Below are 23,204 nucleotides of genomic sequence, written 5' to 3' on the forward strand. Positions count from 1 at the left end.
CATTTTCATCTAAAATGTTAATTTGAAACATTCATGATGAACGTTCAAAATTGTCCAAGTTAAATCCATATAATTTTTTCCAAGTTAACCAACCATAAATTTTCTATTGACGGTAGTCACAGTGTAATTCTGTTTTTCACGCCAGGCTTTGCCAACGTTCAGTCCTATAGATCTGCTACTCCTCCTCAACAGACCAGTCTTTTGTTGTTTTTTGGTTTGCGACGGTCGGTCTTTCCCCTTCCCGGTATCGGGAAAGTGTTGTTGTTGTGCGTGTTGTTACTTTGTCTCCTTTTTGTGCAGTGTCGTCCGTTCCGACGTAGTTTATTTTAGCAACTCCGCACACATTGGCACACCACCTTCGCAGCATGTCAATTGCTGCCATATGTTCAGACGCAGGCACAGGCCACAGCAAGCAAAAGAGGAGACACATGAGCTTTATTTGATTTTCGACGAAGCACCCGAGGCGGCCGGGAAATTCTCGCCCGAAGCGCTGCCGGACATCATCGATCAGTGGCGGCTCCGGCGAGTTTTATTTGCCCCAATAAATATCTAGTGCCGTAAGGATGTTTTCGGCACCATCGGGAGGGGGGGGGGGGGGGGGGGGGGAGCATACTCCGGGAAGGCGTGCATGGCGCCTAGCGGGAAGCCATGAAAATCCCCACACGAAATGAATCGACAGAAATTGCACCCTGCCTTCCCCACCGCCGCCCACACCACGAAGCCCGATGTCCATTTGATATAATTGTTTATCGATTTCTGATGCGGCTCCGGTCTTCCACTCCATCGTCGGGGATTGTTTTTCTCTAACCAACACCACCGCGCATTGTGCCACGGTTTGCGGATTATCCTTGGCCGAAACTCAATCCCCGATCACGGAACGAAGCGGTGGACCGTTTCGGTGTCGAGGTTACCGAGTCCGCCATGGTGACGAATGAACTCGGAGGCAACGAACGGGAAGAAAAACAACGCCAACCTATATCCTTGTCGAAGCTTTATCACACTCGATGCAGTGTTCGTTATTTTTATGGCTTGACTCGGACAATAGCAGAAGAGTGCCCTTGTTGTGTGTTAAGAAGAGATAAACAAAATGGCATGGTTTCGTGCCGATAGTTGAACGTTGGACTTTTGACTCTTGACGAGCTTGCTCGTTCGATTTTCCACACTTTTACCTTCTCTTGTCAGCTCTTTAAAACGTCTCCTTCTTTCATGTTTCACCGTTTCAGGTTGCGCCTTCGTTAAATTTACCTCGCATCAAGAAGCTCAAGCTGCTATAACATCACTTCACGGTAGTCAAACTATGCCGGTAAGTACACACCCCCTTGTTTTCTCCTCCGATAAAAAGTCGGATGCGTGAAGGCAGGCTTTACACTGGTCCATTAACACTCCGGCTCCGAAAGGATCCTCCCGGTGCCTATGTGAATATCATCGAAAGTGGAGCTAAACAAAAAAAAACCCGGTGTGCCACAGGTCCCCACAATTTTCGCCGCCTCCCCATCGTCGATGCTTTTCCACCCGAAAAATACACACCAACGGGGAAAGTGATTGCGTGTCACTTAATTTAATTTGCCAAAGCGTCAGTTCGCCGTCCCGCACGCCTCTTCGCGCTTAACAGCGACAAACTATAAACAAGCGCGCGAACAGGTCGTTCAGGCGGCGGCGACGCCGGTGGTAGGTTTTTCCGGGCCCCTTTTTTCCAACCATTAGCACTTTTGATGCAACATGAATTTTTACTCAGCCCTCGCGGCGACGGAAAGGCTTTAAACGCGTGCCAGCGCCGGTTTGGGTCGAATTTCCCGCGCCCCGCGCAAAACGGCGGGCACGGGGGCGATGAAGTGGAAAAGCATGCTCGCTTTTCATGAATAATTTAGCGAAATTAACTCTCCTCTCGGTGGTGCGTGAAGTTTATGAAAATGTCAAACATTGCTGTTAATTTGTTACTTTGGGCCAACTGATCCAGGGCAGGCAGGGGAAGCTTGGGATCCCGTTCGGTTCCGGATCGATGGACGAATGCCCGCTGTGTTTTCCCCCCCTCCGGTCCTGGCCGCTAAAATGACTGTAGCGGTATGTAGCTCATCTATTATTATCGCCCTGATTGTTGACAGCGAGCAACCGGTTTCCCAATGTCGGGGTAGTTTGTTTTCCGGTGTAACATTTTACAAGATTGCTTGGCAAGCAGAAAAGTTTTGCGTAAAAAGTTGGTTAAGGTAAAAACTCCAAAAACGAAAGCTAAGTCAACCGGAAAAAGGTGATCGACAGTAATGGTGGAAAGATGTTGAGTAAGATTAAAATTTATCAGCTTCTTAAAAACAATATAAAATGTGAAAAATAACCTTTTGCTTGCTTTTTAAAAAATTCCAAAAACGAAAACTAAATTAACCGGAAAAAGGTAGTCGACAGTATTTATGGCATGATGTTGAGTAAGATTAAAATTTATCAACATCTTAAAAACAAAATTCAAAACGAAAAATAAGCTTTTGTTTGCTTGAAAATCAAAAAATGTAAAGTCTAAGAAATCCACAGTGACAAGTATACAGAAGTAAAAATACTTTTACTGTAATATACTGCCAAGAGTAACATAAAACATGAAACATAGGAAAGTTGCTTCAATTTGTATAAATTATAGAAAAATCCTAAAGAACTGTCAAATCTACCGTACATTGAAGTATTATTGAGTTTATTAATAATTTTTATTATTTATTACTTAATTTTGTTCAGTGAATAAGAATCATCGTTAAATATTATGCTTAACTTTTTTTTAGTAACATTACATCACATGCGAAAAATATTATCAAATGTTAGTGTAACTTGCCATAAACCCTTTGCTATGCTTCTTTTTCATATTCACACAACTATCGACACAAAAAACCTCGCATATACTTACAAATATAGCTGGCAATAATTCCCACCGCTGCAAACCAGCATCACAAAATCAAATTCCGTTTCCCAAAACAACCGCAATACTCTCCCGAAAGAGCACCAGGTGTGGCTGATGTTTGTCTCAATAATCGAGCGACCATTCTTTCTTCGGCTCGTTGGGATGCTTGTTGACGGTTTGTCTTTCGGTTGCATTATCTTCATCCGGACGGCGAGCGCCACATTTGCCACAGTTCATCCCGAGGCAAGTGTTTTCCGTGTGCTTTCCGTGCCCGTACCGGGAGGGATATGTTTCCCGACCCGCTCGCTGGTAGGAAAAAAAAAACGGATGGCTCATGCATAAATGGCTCGGGTTGCCTGGGTGCGTTTTCCTTCCATTAAAACCGTGATGCTGCGAGGAGTGGATCTTGCTTCGGGTTTTTTTTTTCTCCCACTCGCCTGTCTTCTCGGGGAGCCATTTTATTGTCGTATGGAACAAACCCCAACAACACGGCATGGTTGTATGATGTGAGCATCAGCCCGGCATCCAGCTGGCCGGAGGATATCGTGCTCGTCCTTTCTGGGCGAACGTTTCGAATCGAACAACGGCGATGGGGCTTCTGCCTCTGTCGCAGGACAATGGCACACTATCCTTAAAGCACTACTCTCTTCGGCGCCAAAAAGGAGGTAGCGGGAAAAGGAAACCCATGATGCACATGTAGCACTCAATTTACTTTTATTATTCTTTTGTTTATTCGCTTTTATTCATTTTATTCCATATATTCCTCCACCGAAAATCCACCCTCGACCGCCCGCCCCCCTCTCGGGCGTGGAAACTACGGAGCACGCTGAGGGATTCGCACATTTGGGTCCCCCCCCTCCGAACCCCGACGGCCATTACCATCACCGTCGCTCCCCGGTTTCGGCCGTTTCCCTCCCCTCCATCGTGCAGTGGGAATCTCGTTTCGAGATTCGTTCCTTTATTGGATTCCTTTTTATCGGGCTGCTGACGGTGCCAGTTGCCCCGGACAGAAAAGGACCCGAAAGCAAAACTGCCATCATCGGTGGAAACCGACGCTCAATCGACACGCGGCTTCCGTTTTCGGTCGTTTCTTGCACAGCTGGAAGGATCTTCCCCGCTGCTCACCTCAGCCGCACGGGAGGGCGAGGGAGGACAGCAACCCACCGACGTACGAGTATGGCCTGAATTTGGCACTCGTTTCCCTTGGAATCGTTGCTGTTTTTCTTTTTGCTCGTTTTACCTTCCACACTCCAGCCCTCGGCCGCTGGAGGTGAATTGTTTTTCCTGCATTTTTTTTCTCATCTTTCCACTCCGTTTCCATTGCAAAACCACGTCGGATATCCATTGCAATCGGTGAGAAACTGCCAAGGTTGCCCAGGGGAGGTAGCGAAAGGTGCTAGTTACGAGCTGAAAATACGGATATCCGTCCACCTCTTTTTTCCCCGTCTTCTGCTACAACGGTGACAATAAGACAACGAGCAACAACCAAAAAAAAAGGCATGTGCCGAATAAAAACAGCAGCAAAAAAGTGAATCGAAGAGCCATTTTTATGGCGCTACTTTGGCCGAACGCGGCATAAGGCGTATGATACGGATGTGGTCACCCGAGGGAAGGGCTGTGTATGGCGTTTGGGGAATCGTAATCGATGTTGACGTCGTTGAGTTTGTGTTTTTCCTACGGACCATCCATATGCTACCAATTAGATATTGGGAACGTATTGAGAAGGATGTACGGTATTTTTGATATACTGCACGGGGAAAGTAAAACAAAATTGTGGTTCGTTAGCATGAAACTGCACAGAATACAATGACAAAGATGGGCACATTATCTAAAATCAATGTTAGCTGCGTCAGTTATATATCAGTTTTTAAAATATTTTTCAAGGAATGAAGCAATTAGAGAAAAGTATCAAAGTAGAAAGTCTTTGAATTAAACATTAAAACATAAAATTAAAACTTTAAAATTATTGTTATCTCATTTAACGAATCCAAATTCATTTTAGCTCAAATACAATGAAATCATTACCAAAAATTTCGTTGATTTTGTAAAAACCCTATTTTTTTCCTTCATTGTTTCAGTTTGTTTTGTTCCACTTCAAATGTTATGAGATGAATCAGAGATCTCATACAAAACCTCTATCTGTTGGACCTCTTTAATACGCACGCCAAATTCTCAACGTCTGACCGAGCGATCCTTACGCTCGAGCCATAAACTAGATTCCCTTTCGGAAGATTGTGCGTCATCCAAAAGATTGTGCTACGAAAACAACATCGTAGCATCACCTTTCTGGACATCGGGCGGAATCGGCCGAACAGCAATAATAGGTGTGTTTCTTACTCCCCTTGATTCCGGGGCGCTTCTTCGCGGTGGACGATGTGAGAATAAAATATGTATTTATTGTTATTAGCACCATTATCGGTGCTTACGTGAGGTTTTTGTTTTCCCTTATTAAAGGACGCCTTGAACCGAAAGATGCGAAGCTTTAACTTAACACTAACGAGTACCGAAGGGTGGGTAGTGTTTGTTGGTGGATGGAACTTTCTCACCCCGACACGTCGTTTGTACCGAAGGGAAAACCAACATTCACCGTGCGCCACAACTGGAACCGACGCCTTCGCTCGGGAGGTCTGCGCTCTGTTTGTGAAATGTGGTGTCAAGTTGAAGCATGAAATTCCACACATTTTCCTTGTACGACACACTCGACGCGCAACGCGCAGATGACACACGCCTACCCCTCCACCCCTTCCCCACGTGGCCAACAACGTCGGTGTGCAACAGAGTGTCGCAACAGGAGTGTTTAGCGAACGATGCACTACCGTGTCATCTGGCGGTAGTTCTGTTTGCTTTTCCGTCCAGCCTCTCGACGGCCCGGCCTCAGCTATTTATTGTCGTTTCACTTCGAAACAACACACGCCTACATACACACACACTGGAGGCCTCGGGACGGGAAATCGCACCAGTGACACCCTCGAATAATACCCCGACGTCAACCGTTTTGGGCACACACCACCCTCGCACGTGCGAATTTTCCACCAACGGCACGGAACTGAAGCTCGCGCACGTACGCACGAGCTCCGAACGTGCGTGTCAACTATTTTGGGTAAAATGTTGTGTTTCGAAATGCGCGCCACCAAACCCGGTCCCCGCACGCCTTTTTCAGGTGGCGTTCATATTTGCGTGACGCCCCCTCGAACCGAAAAGCCCTCGTTTGCATGTAAACTCCCAGTAAACTCCCGGGCCCATTTCCCAAGGGTTGGGACCACCAACCGTACGAACCTGCTCCAGCTGAGCCTACCGGAACGGTCAAACGGATTGGAAAAACGGAAAGCAGTCTGCAATGGAAATGCTCCCGTGTACGGTGATGTGGTGGAAAAATATTTATTTAGTCACTGCACGGTCATTTCCCGCTCGAGCCCGGGGAGTGCCTGGTCCAAGCTCAGTCACTAAGTCTTCCACGGACACGGTTGGGGTTTTTTGCCACGACGGGGGGTTGGTTTTAGAGCCCCGGGAAGGATTTAGCAACGGTTGCATCGGAATGCATGCAACGGGCCTTTTTCCACCCCCGGAGGAAAAACACACACACACGATCACAAAGGGGTGACATTTTAATTGAATGTCGCCCTCGCGTACAGGTGCAGGTGACACAAAAGGTCCCAAAGGTCACTGGTTTCCATTTTGGGTTGCCACAGTGGGTTTCCCGCTGGAAAAAAAAACTGTGAAAGGTTTTTTGGTGACATTGATTGACAAAATAATTTCATAAGTACATTACATGCTGGAACTAGGATGAAAGCGTGAAGGCCTGATGACTAAAGCAGAATCTTGACTCTGTCAGTGTGATTTAGAACAATGTTTTTGAACCAAATTTTCCTGTAAGTCCTTTAAGCATTAGAACCACCCCCGATGGATTCCAAAAAGTAGTTAAACCCTGTTCAAAAGATTGCCTTTAAGGCGCCTTCTCTTCCTCCCACTCGAAGGGCAAATCGAAATCTTTCCACCACCGATAATAATCTCTTTGTTCTCGATTGAATAGTTCAGTGCGGGTGCTGTACCTGTGGGTGGTGGGTTTTCCCCATTCAGTTGGAAATCGTAATCGTGCCTCGGAAGCGGCGGTAGATTATCCTTTCCAGCGCTCAACAGGCGGCAAACCGCTTCGGTCTGCCGCCGGAATATCATCTTCTTGAGCATCAATCTTCGGTGACTTCGGTTGTACCACCCTACGCCTCGGTGCTATTTAATATGCGTCCATATATTTTATGAATAGCCCATCCATCCATCCATCCATCCGTCCATTCCCTGGAAAAGCAAAAATGGAGCCTGGAAAGAAGGAAGAGTGATTGCATACATTCGGTGAACGGTGAAGACCAATCCCCGTCTAACCTGAATGGGTTCGGCTGATAGCTCGAACGTTTCACAATGAACTCTTCCCTCATTCCCGATCGCTACGGTGAAGGAAATGATCACCGATGTCGACAATGATGCTGATGATGACGGTGTGTGGCTTCATACGAACCCTACACCTGCTGGTAGGCCTTCCCTTCGGAAGAAGAGCCAGCTTATGCTTCGTCTGCTTCGATCGAACAGCGGGACGATTCACAGGGCTCCAAAAACTCCATCCTGGGTTTTCCATCCATGTGCAACAGCTTCGGGGAAATGTTGGTTCCCAGCCGGTTACGCGTACGACACGAACTACAAAAGCACCGTGACAGTATTCAAATTGTCAGCTGCCTTTGTTATCGTAGGGTAATGGATTTGCAAAAGCTTCGGCAAAAGCCAGCCGTAAGGTAGCCGAGCCTACGCTTGTAGGGATGTTGGGATTCGCTTTCCCTGCTTCCAGTTCCGGTCGGCTGTATTTTGCCTTGGAAATGAAGCAGATATTCGAAGATAATTTAAAAGCTACATCCGAAACGTTTCCGACCAGGGGCCTTAGGGAGGTTCTATTTTTATTTCATTACGCAAAATGTTCCGTACCGGGAAAAGGCAACCTTTTGTGCAGTGTTGTACGTGTGATAACATGTGATATGATACGGTTTATGAAAATATCTTGTGTGGCAATATTTGTTTGGAATCGTTTATTCAACGACTTATTTTACTATGGTTTATTTCTACTTTGGATACTCGTGCGATACTCTTTCTAAAAGTTTACCATTATTTTATTACACTTACTTCACTATCACACTTTACGTTCGACTTCCTCCACGTAATACACTATTAACAAACATGTTTCGACATTTCCATAGACTCGGAAACACTTATTCAAAACCCAATCAACGGTTTTAGTGCTCGCCGGGCACCCGACGGTTCCTCGGATCGGATAAAACCCCCAACGCTTCCATTCCTCCCCCCCTCTCGCACAGGGTTCGCCAACGAAATGGTCATAAAATCGAACGTATTTCCCCTTACCCTTTCCGTTCCGTTTCGAGACTTGGAATGTGAGGGGTTTTGATTTGAAGCAACAACGTTTTACGCGCCGATGTTTTATTGCGTACGTATCGATACAATTTACTCTTTATCGCTTGCTTTTTCTTTTATTAATATTTCCGATGCCATAATTTTTGATGGTTTTATTGACAAGAAATCCAACCCGAACCGAAAGAGCAACCGGTGATTTGGGGAGGGCATGGGGCCAGGGTTCCGTTTTCCCAGCGCACGAATTTTCGCAAATGGGCAGGAAAATATTACTTTCGTCTACAGTTTTGGCAATAACAAAATTTTTGTCCTGTTTTTGTCCACGGCGTTGTTTGATGCGGGAGTGGGTTCGTCTTCGCTGGGACAATCTTATCGACACGGGGTCAAACTTCTATCCACCGGATTGCATTTGGGAAAGAGTATCCAAGCTTATCGGTGATCGGTTGCCACTCAGAGAGCACCCTAACAACCGGTCCGATGGATGGATCAATAAAGTTTATAGATAAGAGGGGCCGAATCCAAACCGGTAGACGATGTGTGTCAACGTTTTTATACATTGTTGGCGCCATTCCTTCAAACGTTGCTCGATGGCTTCCCAAAAATCACCAAGAAACACTTACCGCGTGAAACATGCCACAGTAAAACCAACCACATCAAAATCTATGGCCGACTGCAGTTTTCTTTTGCCAAAACGAACGACTGGAAAGAGCGAGTGGTTCGATCGTAAAATCGAATGAAATTGAAAACAAACAACTCTTCCGTTTTGTGAGCGACGAGGTAAAGAATATTGGTGGTAAAACAGGAAAAGTTCTTGAGCATCGCGTCATGTAATGATGGATTGCTCCTCCCCCTCCAAAAACCACCAAAAATTTCCTCGCTCGTAGCACCGATCAACCGATTTCCAAATATTTCTCGCTACAATGTTTGGCATCGGGAAGCGAAATCCTTCGCTCAAATATTTATGTCTCGGGACAGGTCTCCGGGATGGGCCCGGAGGAAACGGCTCATACGCCACCCGGATCCCTTAATAGTTCAATATTTAATGTTTGCCTTACAGTATTTGAGCCCGTTTCTTATACCACTCGAACGAAATCCGCCGAATTCACCCATCTGCTTGCAGTAAGAGTGAAGGAAGGGGAAAAGAAAAGAAAGCTACCATTATCGGTGCTGTCGAACGCGTCCATATGGTCGTCAATGTTGGTAGAGTTTTCTCGCTACGGAAGGAAGAATGATTTTCCGACAAAGTGCAAGCAACGGAACACATCCGCACGGCCTTAGGGCTCCTTTTCTCGGGACACGATATTTATGGCATGCGAAATGACTCTCGAACGAAGCGAAAGCTTTAATCGAGCTCGGAAAAGCTGAGGCAGTGAGTGTGGAAAGCATTCCATCCTGGCTCCGTCTTAAAGCTGATTTCTTTCGCCTGCAAACCTCCGCAACCGCCCTTCATTTCAATGGTTGCCCGTAAATGGCGCTCGTATGGAAAATCTGGCCGATCGTTTCTTCCACATTTCCTTACCACCGCACATACATACATATACCGACATTGTATGGAGATTGGACCGACTTTCGACCGACCTCCAGACCCCTCCCCCCCCCCAAAGGCCCGGGGGGATGAAAACCGGGACCATGCAACCAACATTAAATTAAATGTTAATGGCACCGTTATGATAATGGTGATAATTTCGATGAAAGGAACCGTAAATGTGAATTTCCGTGGCGTCGTTTTTTTCTCCCCTCAACTTCTCGTTCGTGCTTCCGGTAGGGCGATTTTCCCTCTCGACGAGTTTCTTTCAACGGCTCCAAGCATAACGAGGAATGCGGTCGATTCGTCCCGGACATACATGCGCCCTGGTTGGGAAATGGATTCTATCCGGTTAAGGATGCGATTTGGTGGAAAAGATATGTTTGTGTTTAGTTCGGTAGGAAAATGTATCAAGTGTGATGGTATTTTTCTTTCCCACCGAGATTCTATCAAGCGTGAGGGAAATAAGGCTTCATTTCCTGGACTTTGGTGGACGTTAATGGAGCTTCGTACGGTATGCTCGAATCGCTCCTATGAAGGAAACTTTCCATGAAATCATAAATCAGTAAACAAACAAATGTTATTAACACCTAAAAAAAACCCCCCCTGCTACAACAGGATCTCCGCAATCTTTGCGTTTTCATCAACAACAAACAAATGTTTTCCGAGGTAATGTGCTTTCCGCTCCGAACCCTTTTACCACATAATCCATTTATGTGACCATCAACACCTTCACTGATTGAAGCGCCCTTTCTGGAGCATCGGTCATCATTGAAACACCTCGCCCGGATCCACTGGAATGTTCATGAGGGAAAATTCGGCAAACCGCGGGCTCGGAAAAAGGGGTTCGGAATTAAACACCTAACAGGAGCGCATTTTCTAATGAAACGGTGCGTGTATCGCTTTCCCGGGTCCAACGAGCTGTGGAAAATTGCTCGGCTACACGAGACCTCCCCGGTGAACCGAGGAGTTCCTGGCGCTATCTTATTGGATTGTTTCACCGGTTCGAAAACGAACCGGTCACGAGCAGAGGCTGGTTGTTTGTTTGTTGGTGCTTCCATTTTCATTCCGAAGCTCTGGCGGGTTTCGCAACGCGCAACATTAGCGAGCGCCTCTAATCCACCGGACGTGCCCGTTCCGACGCGACGGGAGATTATGCTATCAACCGAACGAGCCCCCTTTCCCCCCTCCCCACCGATTGGACAGCAATCATCCCGAGGTCCGATGCAATTCGACGTCGACGAAGAGCGCTGACGGGTTGATCGACCACGCACTCGAGAACGGTGTGTGTGTGTGTGTGTGAGGGAACGGTATTTAAATATTAATATTATTTTAGGATTTATTCAATTTTACCAAAACAAACAACACGGCCACTCACCGGCGGTAAACCGTGGTAGGAAAATGTGCCGGGCACAACAAAATTCACCGCCACGAGCAAACGAGAGACACGGCGAAGGACGAAGAACAAGGATTCCAAAACCTGTTCGGTCAAGCTGCTCGAGCGGCGATGGCCGCTTTCCCATTTTCGATCGAACCGTCCTGCTGCGCGTCCTCCAGCAGGCAGCTGCCACATTTTCCCAACCCGACGAGGGGATGGTGAAAATGTAAAATTGACCCTCCCTTCCTCCACAGTGTCCATCACCGAGCCCGAGAGCGGAAAACTGCCCGGGTGGCACTAATGGAGCTGAGCCAGCCGTAGGAATGGATGGAAGGGCCCGGGGAACGCCGGGTGGAACGAAATATGCAGATTATGTTTGTTGAATCATTAAAGCAAAAGGCGCGGCCAGCCCGAATCGCGCACCGGTTACAACACGGCCCCCCCCCCCCCCCCCCCCCCCCCCCGGCGCCGCCTCCCACTGCCCGCTTCATCGAGCGCGGGATGCGCCGGATGTCCTTTCGGGCGGAACGCAAACAACGTACACTCGGCGCACGGAAGACAAAGGTCGATGAGGGTGGAACGCGGACGCCGGTCGTTCGTGTTCTTTGGTGAGCTAATGGCGAATAGATCACCCACTTCGTTTGGGTGGATGCCGAAGGAAAATCATGAAAGCAAAAAACAAACACAAAAAAAAAGTAGGAAACCCACCCTCGATGGTCAGACGAACCTAAAAAGGGCATGAACCCGTGGTAGTCAAAGTCATCCGGTGGAGGATAGCGAGAAAAAAGTTGATTGCCGGACTTGACGAAGGACGTGATGGAGGATTTGTCAACTTTATCCACGTTTTTGCCCGTTTTCTAGATGCCCATTTTTTGTTCGCTTTGGATTGATCGAATGGATGTCGTTTAAGGGATTTTTTCTCACAAGAAGGATTTAATAGAATGATTTAAATATTCTTCCCTTTAAAATATGGACTGCTTGAAACACAAGCAAGAGAGGCAAAACCCCCCGGAGTGCAAAACTCCAACCATATTTTCTTTCAGCACGCTCACGCTAACCTTGCGTCAATAATAAAAAGTTGTGATCAATGTTAAGTTCACTTTATTCCCATCATTCTCAAGTAAACTCCCACCGTGGCTGCCATTTCATCTTCCCCGGAGAACATAATGAACGTCAATGTATTGTTTCACGACGGGCAGCAAACGATCCGTTCCCCCGTCCCGTCCCTTTCGAATCTCCCTGGAGGGGTCGGCACCGCCCTGAAATACCCACCGGGGTCGGGGAGTGACTCGTTCGGAAGATTAAAGAACCTTGAAGGACCGTCGCTCGCAAACGCCACAAGACGCCATCGGACGGCATTAGGGTTCGTTACACATACATACTTTTGTTACATTTTTCTCGATTCTCCCGGGACAATCAAGCCACCGTTGCAAGAACCTCGAAAGCACCATAAGCCTCGGGAAGTGAGGAAAAGAGAGCGAGTGAGTAGAGAACAATAAGAAAAAAAAACGTCATGAAAACAACGTACGAAACTTTCTTCATCAAAAATATTGATTTATGCTTGTTTTGCGACGCGAGGCCTCAGCACGGGACGGCACAAAGAATGTTCGAGGTAAAATGCCCTCGGGGGCATCCGATAGCGGCCGGAGCTGATTGGAATCCTACCGTCGGGCGACCCTAAAGTTGCTTTAATGGAAAATATAACTCAATTTCCTCCCGATTCTCAGGTTACGCGACGGCTCCGCGTTAGAATCACGTCCGTCGCACACCGAACTCTGACACATTCCAGCCCTGGGTGGCTCTGAAGGCTGCCGGTTATTATTTCCTCTGCTGAGTGCAGAGCGGAACCACTAGCAGACAGAAAAAACGGGGGAAAAAATCAACAGAAATGTTAGAAGAAATGGAAAACTTTTCCAACGCCCCTCGAACGGGAAATGTAGAGCAACAACATGTAGAGTGAAGAAAAGCCAGTTCCGATAAAAACCGCACCCGAAACGGTTTGACTTAGTTTTCCCGAGTTGCCCCTTTTTCCTTCCCCCACGCCCACCCATCAACAACCGCTCATCACGCCAATGTCGGGCACAATCAATCATCGATACATTGCATAGGCGTAGTTTTCGCGCATCGACAAAATACGCGCTGTTTTTCGGGTGGCCGGGAAAGTGATACCCTTGCGTCGATGAAGGTGCGACCCACCGCCGGGTGAAGTGTCCTGTGTATGTGTGGCATGTATCATCATCAGCGTTTTTTTTTTCTCCCTCTCTCTTTTCTACCGAATGTGCGGGAAAATTGCGGAGATGGATATTGCATTACAAGCGTTCACCCGCCTGGAGGCGCCATGATTGTTGCAGAAATATTTAGCACGATGTAGCGTAGGCGCGCCGGAGGGGAACACGTGGAACATGGTTCGAAAATGTTTACCGAAGGTACACGACCCTGCCTGGTGGAAATCCGGTGTACCGGTGGGCGCTTCGGGGGAAAATGGATTTTTCCTTGTACCGTCGTAACATTGGAGAAAAATTTCAACCACCATGTTGAGCATGTTTCTGTTAACCAGTGGTTGAAATTAATGGTCTTGTCTTTTTATTCGCCATTTTCCACGAAACGCTCAGGTGCAGGTGCAACATGTTGAATAGTGATTCGAACGATTTTATACTAACTTGATCCTACGAAACTGCCTTGGAAACTACACGGCACTATACTATAAAGTATTCTATACGCCATAAAGTATGCAATAGTAATAACATAGCAGACATTGCACAACCGATTCATTACGATATACTAAACTTAAATTTTTTTATTAAGTTGTGGCGTTGATAAGTGTTGTGACGGATGTAGTTTCTTACAAAGAAAACGTATATTTTACAGACTTGCTCTCAAGCCTCTAACTAGGTCAAACTGGGAATTTAATTCGTTCGTAACCCATTAAGTTGTCAAAAGGGTCGTCATTTAGACATATGCACTTGTGCAACAGTCCACCGGTGGTAACACCACTTACAGGTGGCCGTAAATTACGCCTCGGTAAAACCACTTCAAGGAGTGTCCCACTCGGACGGGAAAATTGTGTTTCCCGATAGTCCCACCCTTGTCATTTTAATGATGAACTTAAATCGAACCTACCTGTGTCTCGAGTGGCGGCCCGTCCGTGTATCGACCGCAATACAGTTGGGCGTGTCGCACCCCATCGCAGCCATAAATTGTTGCATCAACTTGTTGTGCCTCGACAGGCGAAGGGCACGATCAATATTTACTCCGATAGTGCGGGCGTGTTTTTTCTTTACTTCAAAACCGACAACGCTTTTCCCGTGGAGTGCACCGGAGTTCCGCCGTCGAAGGAAAGCTGGTACGGTCTGATGAGTCATCGTACGATGGGAGACGGGATATACAACCCACCGTTCGCGAACATGTTATGGAGGCCAGCGTGTCCTCCGATGACGCCGTTGGCAACTCGGAACGCCATGGGCATGATTAAGTGATTATAAATATTTACCCGTAGCCACATTTATGGGCCAACGCACACCGGCACTGGTCTTGGGTAAGCATCCGCCGTGGAACCACTCGTGCCTAGTGAAGGGAACATTAAGACGCTACTAATGATTGCTAATACCGTTTGCTATGCGGAGCGTCGAAGTCCGAGCCTTAAGTGTGGAAATTCCTGCACGAGCGAAGCCAAACCATCGTCGTATTGGGTGCGTTTGTTGAATGGCGGAGGATTATATTGATCGAGTTGGTTGAGAGTCGGTTTAGGTTCCATCGGCACGGGTCGTTTGCCTTGGGGAGTGAATCTGCCGGATACCAAAACACGTCCGACGTTGGCCGGAATCAGCCCATTTGTTTGGTTTCGCAGACTTCGATGCACTTTGGCTTGCAAGTACATTGATAGGATTATGCAGCCTTATTCGATGACCGTCGATGAACTTGTTGTTAGAGAGGGATGTTCATGAATTTCCCAAAAATGGTGGTACAACCTCATGAAGTATTAAACATCGATTGCAGATAGTTTTTTTTAATTTCACGTAACGAGAATAGTTTTGGGAAAAAAAAACCTTTTCACCATGACCTCCGCGATCTCAAAGGGTGTAATCTAGATTTTGTGGGTTACGAATCCTTAGGCATGATGGTCAAATATGACTTTCCAGCCTAAGATTCATTCAGATTGGTTCATGAATCTTTTTGGATTCGATTCTTAAGACATTGATGAAACTTTGGAATCCTTAATAATCATCATGAATCTTTCACTAATTTGCGTGATTCTTTCATTGGCGTGGATCCTCCTTCTCCTATTTCGTGCATGTTTTGGGCTTTGCTTTCCTGTTCTTTTAACATCCTTGAATCTATGGGATTCATGAATCTCTAATTTAAAGAATTATGATTCTTACAAACAAAGTAAAGAGTAATTTGGATTCATCAATCTGAATCTGATTACACAACTCTAGTTTATTCATAAGTTTAATGGTTTCAAATATGATGCTATTATTTTACTGAGGTTCTATACAAGTGAAGAAGCTCTTGAACTCACAGGGATATTATTTTATAGAGATTCTACAAATGAATTAGGCTCTTAGTAAAATTAAACTTTTCTACAGTGAATCTTTTGTCGCAAAACAACTTAAATCCCTTTTTATTGCAATCACTTTCTACGAATCGGGTCAAATACCATCTGAAAAAGCAGGTTCCCTTTGAGTGCAGCATAAAATCTTTAAATTCCTTTAATTGTTTCCGTTTCCCTTTCCAAGGCCCTACCTAAAAACCGAGAAAAACAGACGCAACCCAAGCAGGTTTCGGTCGGATAATTTCCAAATCAATCTGCTTTCTGATACCGCCGCGCCAAAGAGCCAACGTCTCTTTTTCCTCCCTTCCAACATTCGAGGCTAATTCCAGGGCATGTCATTCTCCCGAGAAGTGAAAGGTCACTGGGCGTACATCGGCAAATCTGTGCACGTCTTGTGCCGATTTAATCCTTTCGACGTCCACGCCAGACCGCAGCGCTGCAAGCTCTGGGAGGGGAGGAAGTCAAGTTGTAAAACGAAACGAGCTAAAAAGGCAACCGAAACACGAACCATTGGTGTGTTCTTTGTTCCATAAATTCCCTCACCTCTTTCCTTCCCCCCGGACGTCCCGGTAAGGGACAATCGTCGATCGGGATTTCGGACGCCGAAACGGGGAGTTATAAAATTTGTCACAAAGTTACCGAAATCACCCATTTCCGAGCGATGAAAATGAGAGTGTCTCCGGGCGGGCTTTAAGGGAACTCCTTTAAGGGTGGGGCGGTTCGATTTCGATGATTTCGCCACACACTCCACAAGCTTACACTACCAGTACGGTGGGTTTAAGGTTTTAATCGAGGAACAAGTTCCCAAACTACCTAAATTAAGGGATATTGGCTAGATAGTTTTATGAAGCAGTCAGCGTGTTTTCCTAGCCCGGGGAGAGATTTTAGGCGAAAGATTAAAAACTTTCAGTCGCCCATCAAACATACGAGTATGTGTGTGTGTGCGTGAGGGTGTGTGCAGACTTAGGATAGTTGGAGTCGTATCCGGGCGGACGGGTCATCTGGATGGCTGGGACTAACCCCTTTTCGCCCCCTACCAAAACCCAATTCGATGGCTTCATTTCACCCGAAAGGCGGACCGAAAGAAAAACAGTTTAATTATAAGATATCCTATGTGACATGCATTCATTACCGAACCGTCCCGGCTCAAAGGGCTAACCGTTGTTCCCAGGGCGGCAACACCGGACCAGTTGTAGGGAGCGGACCATGTCTGGTGCGACAGGTTCCGAAAAGCGGGCAGCCCGGTCAAATCCGGTGCCAGCTTAATCGAATTGGAGAAAGTTTTCCGCCGACGCCCGGGACCGGTTCCCGAAATTTCCCCCCGGTGCCATTGGATTTTATGTGTCCGAGTCGGGGACTGCCGATTTCTTGGCGACTACTAATGTCTCCGTCATGTATGGGGGGTGGTGTGGACATGCAATAGTTGTGCGTGTGCGAGTTAGTCTGCCCATGCCGCTCGAATCTGCTGGCGCTCGGAAGATAACTTAATTTCTGTTCTCCAACAATGGAAAGCCCTGGTGTTACCCGTCTCCCCCGGGGCACACCACGTCTTCCGTTGGACAAAAACATATTCTTGTCGCCGCATAATATGTGCTAAACTGTGTTTTATCTTTTGGAAATATAATGAGAACAGATTTCAACCGGTTTCATGCGCCCTGGCGAGTGCTTCCATGGGGTCAGAGCCTCGTGCAACGATACTCTTAATCCCGGATTTAAGTGGTTTTGCAAACCGGTTCGCCTCCGCCAATGTCTCCTCCGGGGGGCCGACCTTCCGATTCCGGCAGTGGCAAAGATCGCATAAAATAATCAACAAATTATAAGTGAAAATCCAGATTTGCACACTTGCCTCGGTGTCCAACTTGGGGCGAGCGGCTCCGGAAAAGTGTTGAGTTACCGGAGATCGGTCGCTTGTCGTGCGATTATGCAAATTAGAAAATGAAACTGCATCTCATTTCCCCGCTACCGCAGGGATGGGGAACGGAAAAAAGGCATAAAATAAGCGACGTTATGGAAACGAAACCCGCACCGACTGCGGCTACTTCTAAGCCTCCGTTCACAGCGGGGAAAAACAAAACACCCAACAAACATTTCGATGCAAAACGGGACGAGTCGCATCAGATGCAGATAAACTTGCAACCGAATGCAGCGCCATCCCGTAAGTCGTCAAGTGTGAAAAGATCGGGGTGAAGGGGGGGGCTAGCTTGGGTGTCTCTCCACCGGGTGGGTGTTGGACAGACCCAAAAAACCAAAAAAAAAAATAGGATGGTAATGCGATATATTCAGCAACAGCTTTGCACCCGCCCTGCCAGAAGGCCGTCGAGGTTTTCGCTGATGTTTACAAATTGAATCATGAATATTCTATTTCTCACACCCATATTTCTTTCCCGACGCCGCACGGTGCATTCCATTGCCATCCGACGCCGAGCAGTTGTTGGTGATTCGGTTGGAAACGGTCGCTTCTCTGCGTTGACAAGGGAGAGTTGTTCATGATTTTCGCACCGCCCGTCCATCCTTGGAAGCGTTTTCATTGCGTTTTCCCTTTTTTACCCAAAGTGCACTTCTTGAGACTATGAAGGAGAATAAATGTGAATGCACACCATTTTCTCTTCCTCCAAAGGGTAATGGTGCGATATACGATGTATTTCTAAGTGAGTTTTATAGTTTTAGGGTCAAATTAAATACATATATGCGCATAAGCATATTCGTAAGATAAAACAACACTGTTCAACTAACTGTTAAAGTTTACTCATTACAAACAAGTGGTTTTGCAATGAGTGTTATAAAAATATTCTATGAAAAATATAAACAAAATTTTCATTTCATAAAAATAAAAGTAAACTTAAATAACTGCTTTCAATAAGTCCCAAATCTATTCCACCAAAGATAATATTCTCAACTCGTGCTGAAATATTCCGATTAATAAACCATTTCCACAACTCCCACATTTCAACTAACCGTGCTCTTTTGTGGAAAAGCAAGAAAGCGAACCTAAAGCTTGATGGATGATTTTTAAGCCTCTTAAGACTGCAACTTGCCGATAGGTTGGTTTAAAACACTGCCCCGAAACCTCTTTGGCAGAATGTGCTCCGGTTGATCAGACGCCGGGAGCAATTTGTCAAGAAGAGTGTACGTATAGGGTTAACATCATCCTGGAGAAGCTACTAAAACATGAGGAAAAAACACGATATGCAACCAGACAACACCCATGTACACCCCGTGCGCCATCCGGGTGATACGTTAACCCCGTAGCGCAACGTTGGAACAGCCTGAAGGGAGTTGCCAAAGATACCGAACCGCATCTGCACGCCATTGAAAGGCTGCAAGTTTCAGGAAATGGTCCTTTCGCTACAGCCGGAACAGCCCACCCTGTGCTGAGCGCCTTTTCAAAACCAAAGCTACCTTCACTCGACCATCCGTCCGGTTGGGCAAAACCATCCGTGGGTGCTCCATTTCATCGTACATATTGTGTAATAATGGAAAACTACCCACGACGCCATCCGCTCCCCCGAGGCCTACCCGACTCTGGTGGCAATAAAGGGCTGGATGGAGTCGGAATTTTATGGTTTAAAAACAAATCTACATATAAATATCGAGTGCACACTTCTTCGGCTTTGTGCACGCTTGTCGGTCCAGGAGTCGTGGAGAGGAAAACCAGGTCCAGCAACGTGCCGTTACCATGCCGGCAACATTTTATCGTTCGAAGGGTTTCTTCGGATGAGTTTCCTATTTTTGCGCTTCAAGCCGTCGAGTGCACGGGCATCGGCTCAAACTTGAAACATTTCTTTCATTTGCATTGCGCCACGACCCTCGGGATGAGCAGTTTGAGTGGATGAGCAGACGTGAATCAGGCGGCAGTGAGGAGAAAAAAAAACCAACACGTATGCAAACAAATAAACTGTAATTGCAGAAGTAGTCCAGACGGGGTTGCCCAGGGCCCATCCCCCTAGACCAAGGTTCATGTGTTGAACGAGGGCGAAAAGGCAGTTCCTCCCATCGCAAGTCGATTGTTGTCTATGTTCATTGAGTTTTATCCCGTTGCCTCAAGGATGCCGGCAACAGGATGCTTCGGCAGCGTTCGTTACGAGAAAGGCGAAAAGCGGTGGCCTTACAACGGATGTACTGGGTCCGTTTTTTTTTTTTTGTAGTTTTGTTTTCACAAAGCGTTAGATGGAAAGTTATGAGCGATCGAAATTGATGTGCATTGTTTGTGTTGTAGATGAACGCTGGAATCGAACCGAACGGAGCGTTCTTGCTTTATGTTTCACGACAAGTCCATCGGTTCCGCTTGAGACTTGTAAATAACGGTGCATTTATTGCTTGAATACCAATTTCCATCGGAATTTATGCCAAAGCTATTGCAACGCCACTCTTTTCATGAATGTCAGGGTGATTTTCAGTACTTCTATCATATTTTAAAATTGTGTTTTCAAACCATGTTTGTTCAATAGACAAATTACCTAACGCCTTTCGGTAAAAACTTTACTAGGTTAGAAAAAAAAAGTTGGTCAAAATATTCAACCAACCTCGACGGTTTCAATTAATAACACTACTTGTAACCATTCACCGAAAGCAAAGAAACGCACGGAACACAAACTCATTTTCAAATTAAAGAACCCTTAAGCCGCTACAAAACAACTCAGCAAAACGCATTAAAGGGTCTTCATGGAACAACTGAAAAAAAAACAAAGCAAACGGGCTCTCAAAACTTTTACCCACTTAAGAATTTAAGCCTGCTCGAAATAACTACATTTACTTTAAAACACAACAAAAAAGGAAAATCCTCCCTTTCAAAACAGTGCCGAAAACTTTCCCTCGATATGTACACGGATGGCGGAAAACTTTCATTTCGAACGTTTTCGGGGGTTTTTTGCGGGGCGCTTCTTGGGCGCAGCTTTCCCGTTACGTTTTTTGTTTTCCTCCGAAGGACGGGAAACAAAGTTAACAGAAAATCAATTTTCCAAAACCCAACCGATGCAATACACAATCCCATGGTTCGATACGCTGTCAGTTTTCTTCCTTTGCGCTCGCGATATTTTCCTCCTTCCGTTCGCTATTCTAATGGCGAGGCAAAGAAAAACCGCGCCTTCAATATAAATGTAGCTGCCAGCAACAGCTGCCAGGCCGCACCAACACCGGATACGACTGCCAATAACATCCGAAAAGTGTGAGAAGTAAACGAAAGTTTTCGCTACGCTAAAATGTATAGAGCAACAACAAGCGAATGGTGAAAAATACAAATACTTTCGCAAAGCCTATCGGGGGTATTATTTTTCATTCGCCTTGGTTTTCCAACTGCGCCGCAATGGTACAAAACGGCAACACCAAGCTGTTGCCGCTGACCAACGGTTGTAAAATCACGCCCAGCCAACACCGTTGGACCCGCGGTAGTAATTGTAAGTGAAGTGCAACCGGATTTTCCACTTTGCCCCCCCTCGGCCGAAGACTTTTAAATGTCACTTTCGATAATGGAGCGAGCGCTTGGCCGGGTAAACCGGGGGTGCAAAAGTGGGTGCAACAATAATGCGAAGAGATGAATAAATTATTGCACTTCCACGTTTTAAGCGATGGCGCCGGGAGGAGAAGCAATTTGTTCGTCATACTTTTCTTTTGTCATACTTTACTTCCGCTAGGCGCAACAGTCTTGAAATCTTGGGAAAATAGAGAGATAAAGAAATGGAAAAAGAAAATAACAAGCGGTAACGAAAAGAAGAGCGGTCGATTGATTGCGACGAAAGGTGGGGGGAAAGTATTTTAACTTTCATAAGCGGATAAGGACCAACCAGCGTTTGGTGAATGAACGGGGAAACCCATTGGAATCATTTAAGAAGCAGCCTTTCGAGGGCTCGGTAGCATTTCCGTTTACATCATCAAACGGTGGTTCGAAAGCTGGTTTCTTTTTCCTAGAAATTCTGCCTTGGTAGTAACTCTCTCTGGTGTAATTATTGTAGTGCGCTGTCGAATAAAAACACACAACGTAGATTACACGCCGTTTGCGAGACGCGGACAAAACACTGGCTGCTTTCATTTGGAACGCAAACACGCCGCCATTAAATCCTTCATTAATTTTACCGAGACGAACGGGTACCGTAACCGTGTATTCGCTCGCTGTAAGGATTAGTGCTAAGTGCAACAAATGGAGCCGGGCGAGGGCGAAGAAAAGTGGGCCAAGAAAAATTGCCCCAGAATTATACGTTTCCATGGGGTGCGAACTACTTTGTACCAGTCATTTGTCATACATCGTTTGCACGTGAGCGTGGGCCAGGGCCGTCGAATGCTCAACCGTCGCACGAACGGCAATTTCCAGCGGACGGATGAAAGCAGTTTAAACCCGCCAGCAATGGCGTGGAACGTGGCAAAACGACTGCGACTCGTACCGTTTCCACACGAGCGCACTGAAAATTTATTTTTCACCCAATTGACTCGCTATTTGAGACATGGAATGTAATGATGTTTGAAAAACTTCGTGCACATTCCTGCCACTGTGGGAGGGTGTGTGTCTGTGTGTGAGGGCTGTGTAGCCGGACAAAGAACATTGGTCATGCAAACGGGGACGTGCCACTCGAGCAAGGATCATTGAACGGCGGGAAAACGATGAATTGCACTCACACTGCCTCCTCTCGCATCCTTGAAAGAATGGGAATGGCAAAAATATGTAATAATTTATACATCACAAAGCAAATGGTGGGTTCGCCCGTCGCTTTCTCGCCCTCGAGAAATCGCACACGAGCGGACAAGCACTCTCCACAGCGCTGCTCCACCAACTGCAGAGGGCACACATTTTCTATCAATTTTCATATAAAACTCAATGGACTGTGACGTATCATTTCACCGGGACACATCAGCAAACACACGAACGTGTGGACGTGGAAAACCGTGCTCGCAACGCTAACGAACAGTTTTGCTCGATTTCACCTCTGTCGGGCTGACTCATGCACGATCTAGCTAAACCTCTCCCACCCCAGGTTCGAAGGACATCGATGCCCGGCTACAATGCTCCATTTTCTTGCGCCGAGAGTAAAGATCGGAGAAAAAAAAACCCGAAGGAAAAGGCAAATTGAAGCCAATGTGACGGAAACATTCAAGAGAATATCTTCCTTTCTGACAAGGGAATGATTTTTTCGCATGAAGACTTTCGAGTACCCACGTACTCCCCGTAGAACCCCCGTTTCTTCGTGGAGAAGAAACAAAAATGCGGCACTGCATTGTGGGATTTTTTCTCGTTTATGTATGGTTTGCAAACACGAAAGAAAGTCAAGAATGCACGTGTTTTTTGAAGTTGTTTCCGAAGCTTAACTTACTTTGGGAAGAATTATACACTGCTGCAGATGTTAACATTATTTATAAACGTCTCTTTTTTATAGTTTCATGTTTAATCTCATTTTCCTTCTCAATTGCTTGTGAATCTTGTCCAATTATTGTCCATTGATTTAAATTCCAAGCGTTTTTAGCACACTTTTTAGTTCAATCT

At 46.2% G+C, this 23,204-nt stretch overlaps 1 protein-coding gene across 10 annotated transcripts in view; it reads left to right on the forward strand.

Moving 5' to 3' along the window:
- The window catches only part of LOC131265820 (CUGBP Elav-like family member 4), a 337,737-nt gene that overhangs the window by 291,297 nt on the left and 23,236 nt on the right, over positions 1 to 23,204 (forward strand). For all 10 annotated transcript variants that reach the window (XM_058268143.1, XM_058268142.1, XM_058268145.1 and 7 more), the window contains one exon: positions 1,224 to 1,303. In XM_058268143.1, coding sequence (XP_058124126.1) covers positions 1,224 to 1,303 — 80 coding nt within the window. The remainder of the gene's footprint in view (positions 1 to 1,223; positions 1,304 to 23,204) is intronic.

The sequence above is a fragment of the Anopheles coustani genome, chromosome 2 (genome assembly GCF_943734705.1).
Source record: "Anopheles coustani chromosome 2, idAnoCousDA_361_x.2, whole genome shotgun sequence".
Taxonomy (NCBI): domain Eukaryota; kingdom Metazoa; phylum Arthropoda; class Insecta; order Diptera; family Culicidae; genus Anopheles; species Anopheles coustani.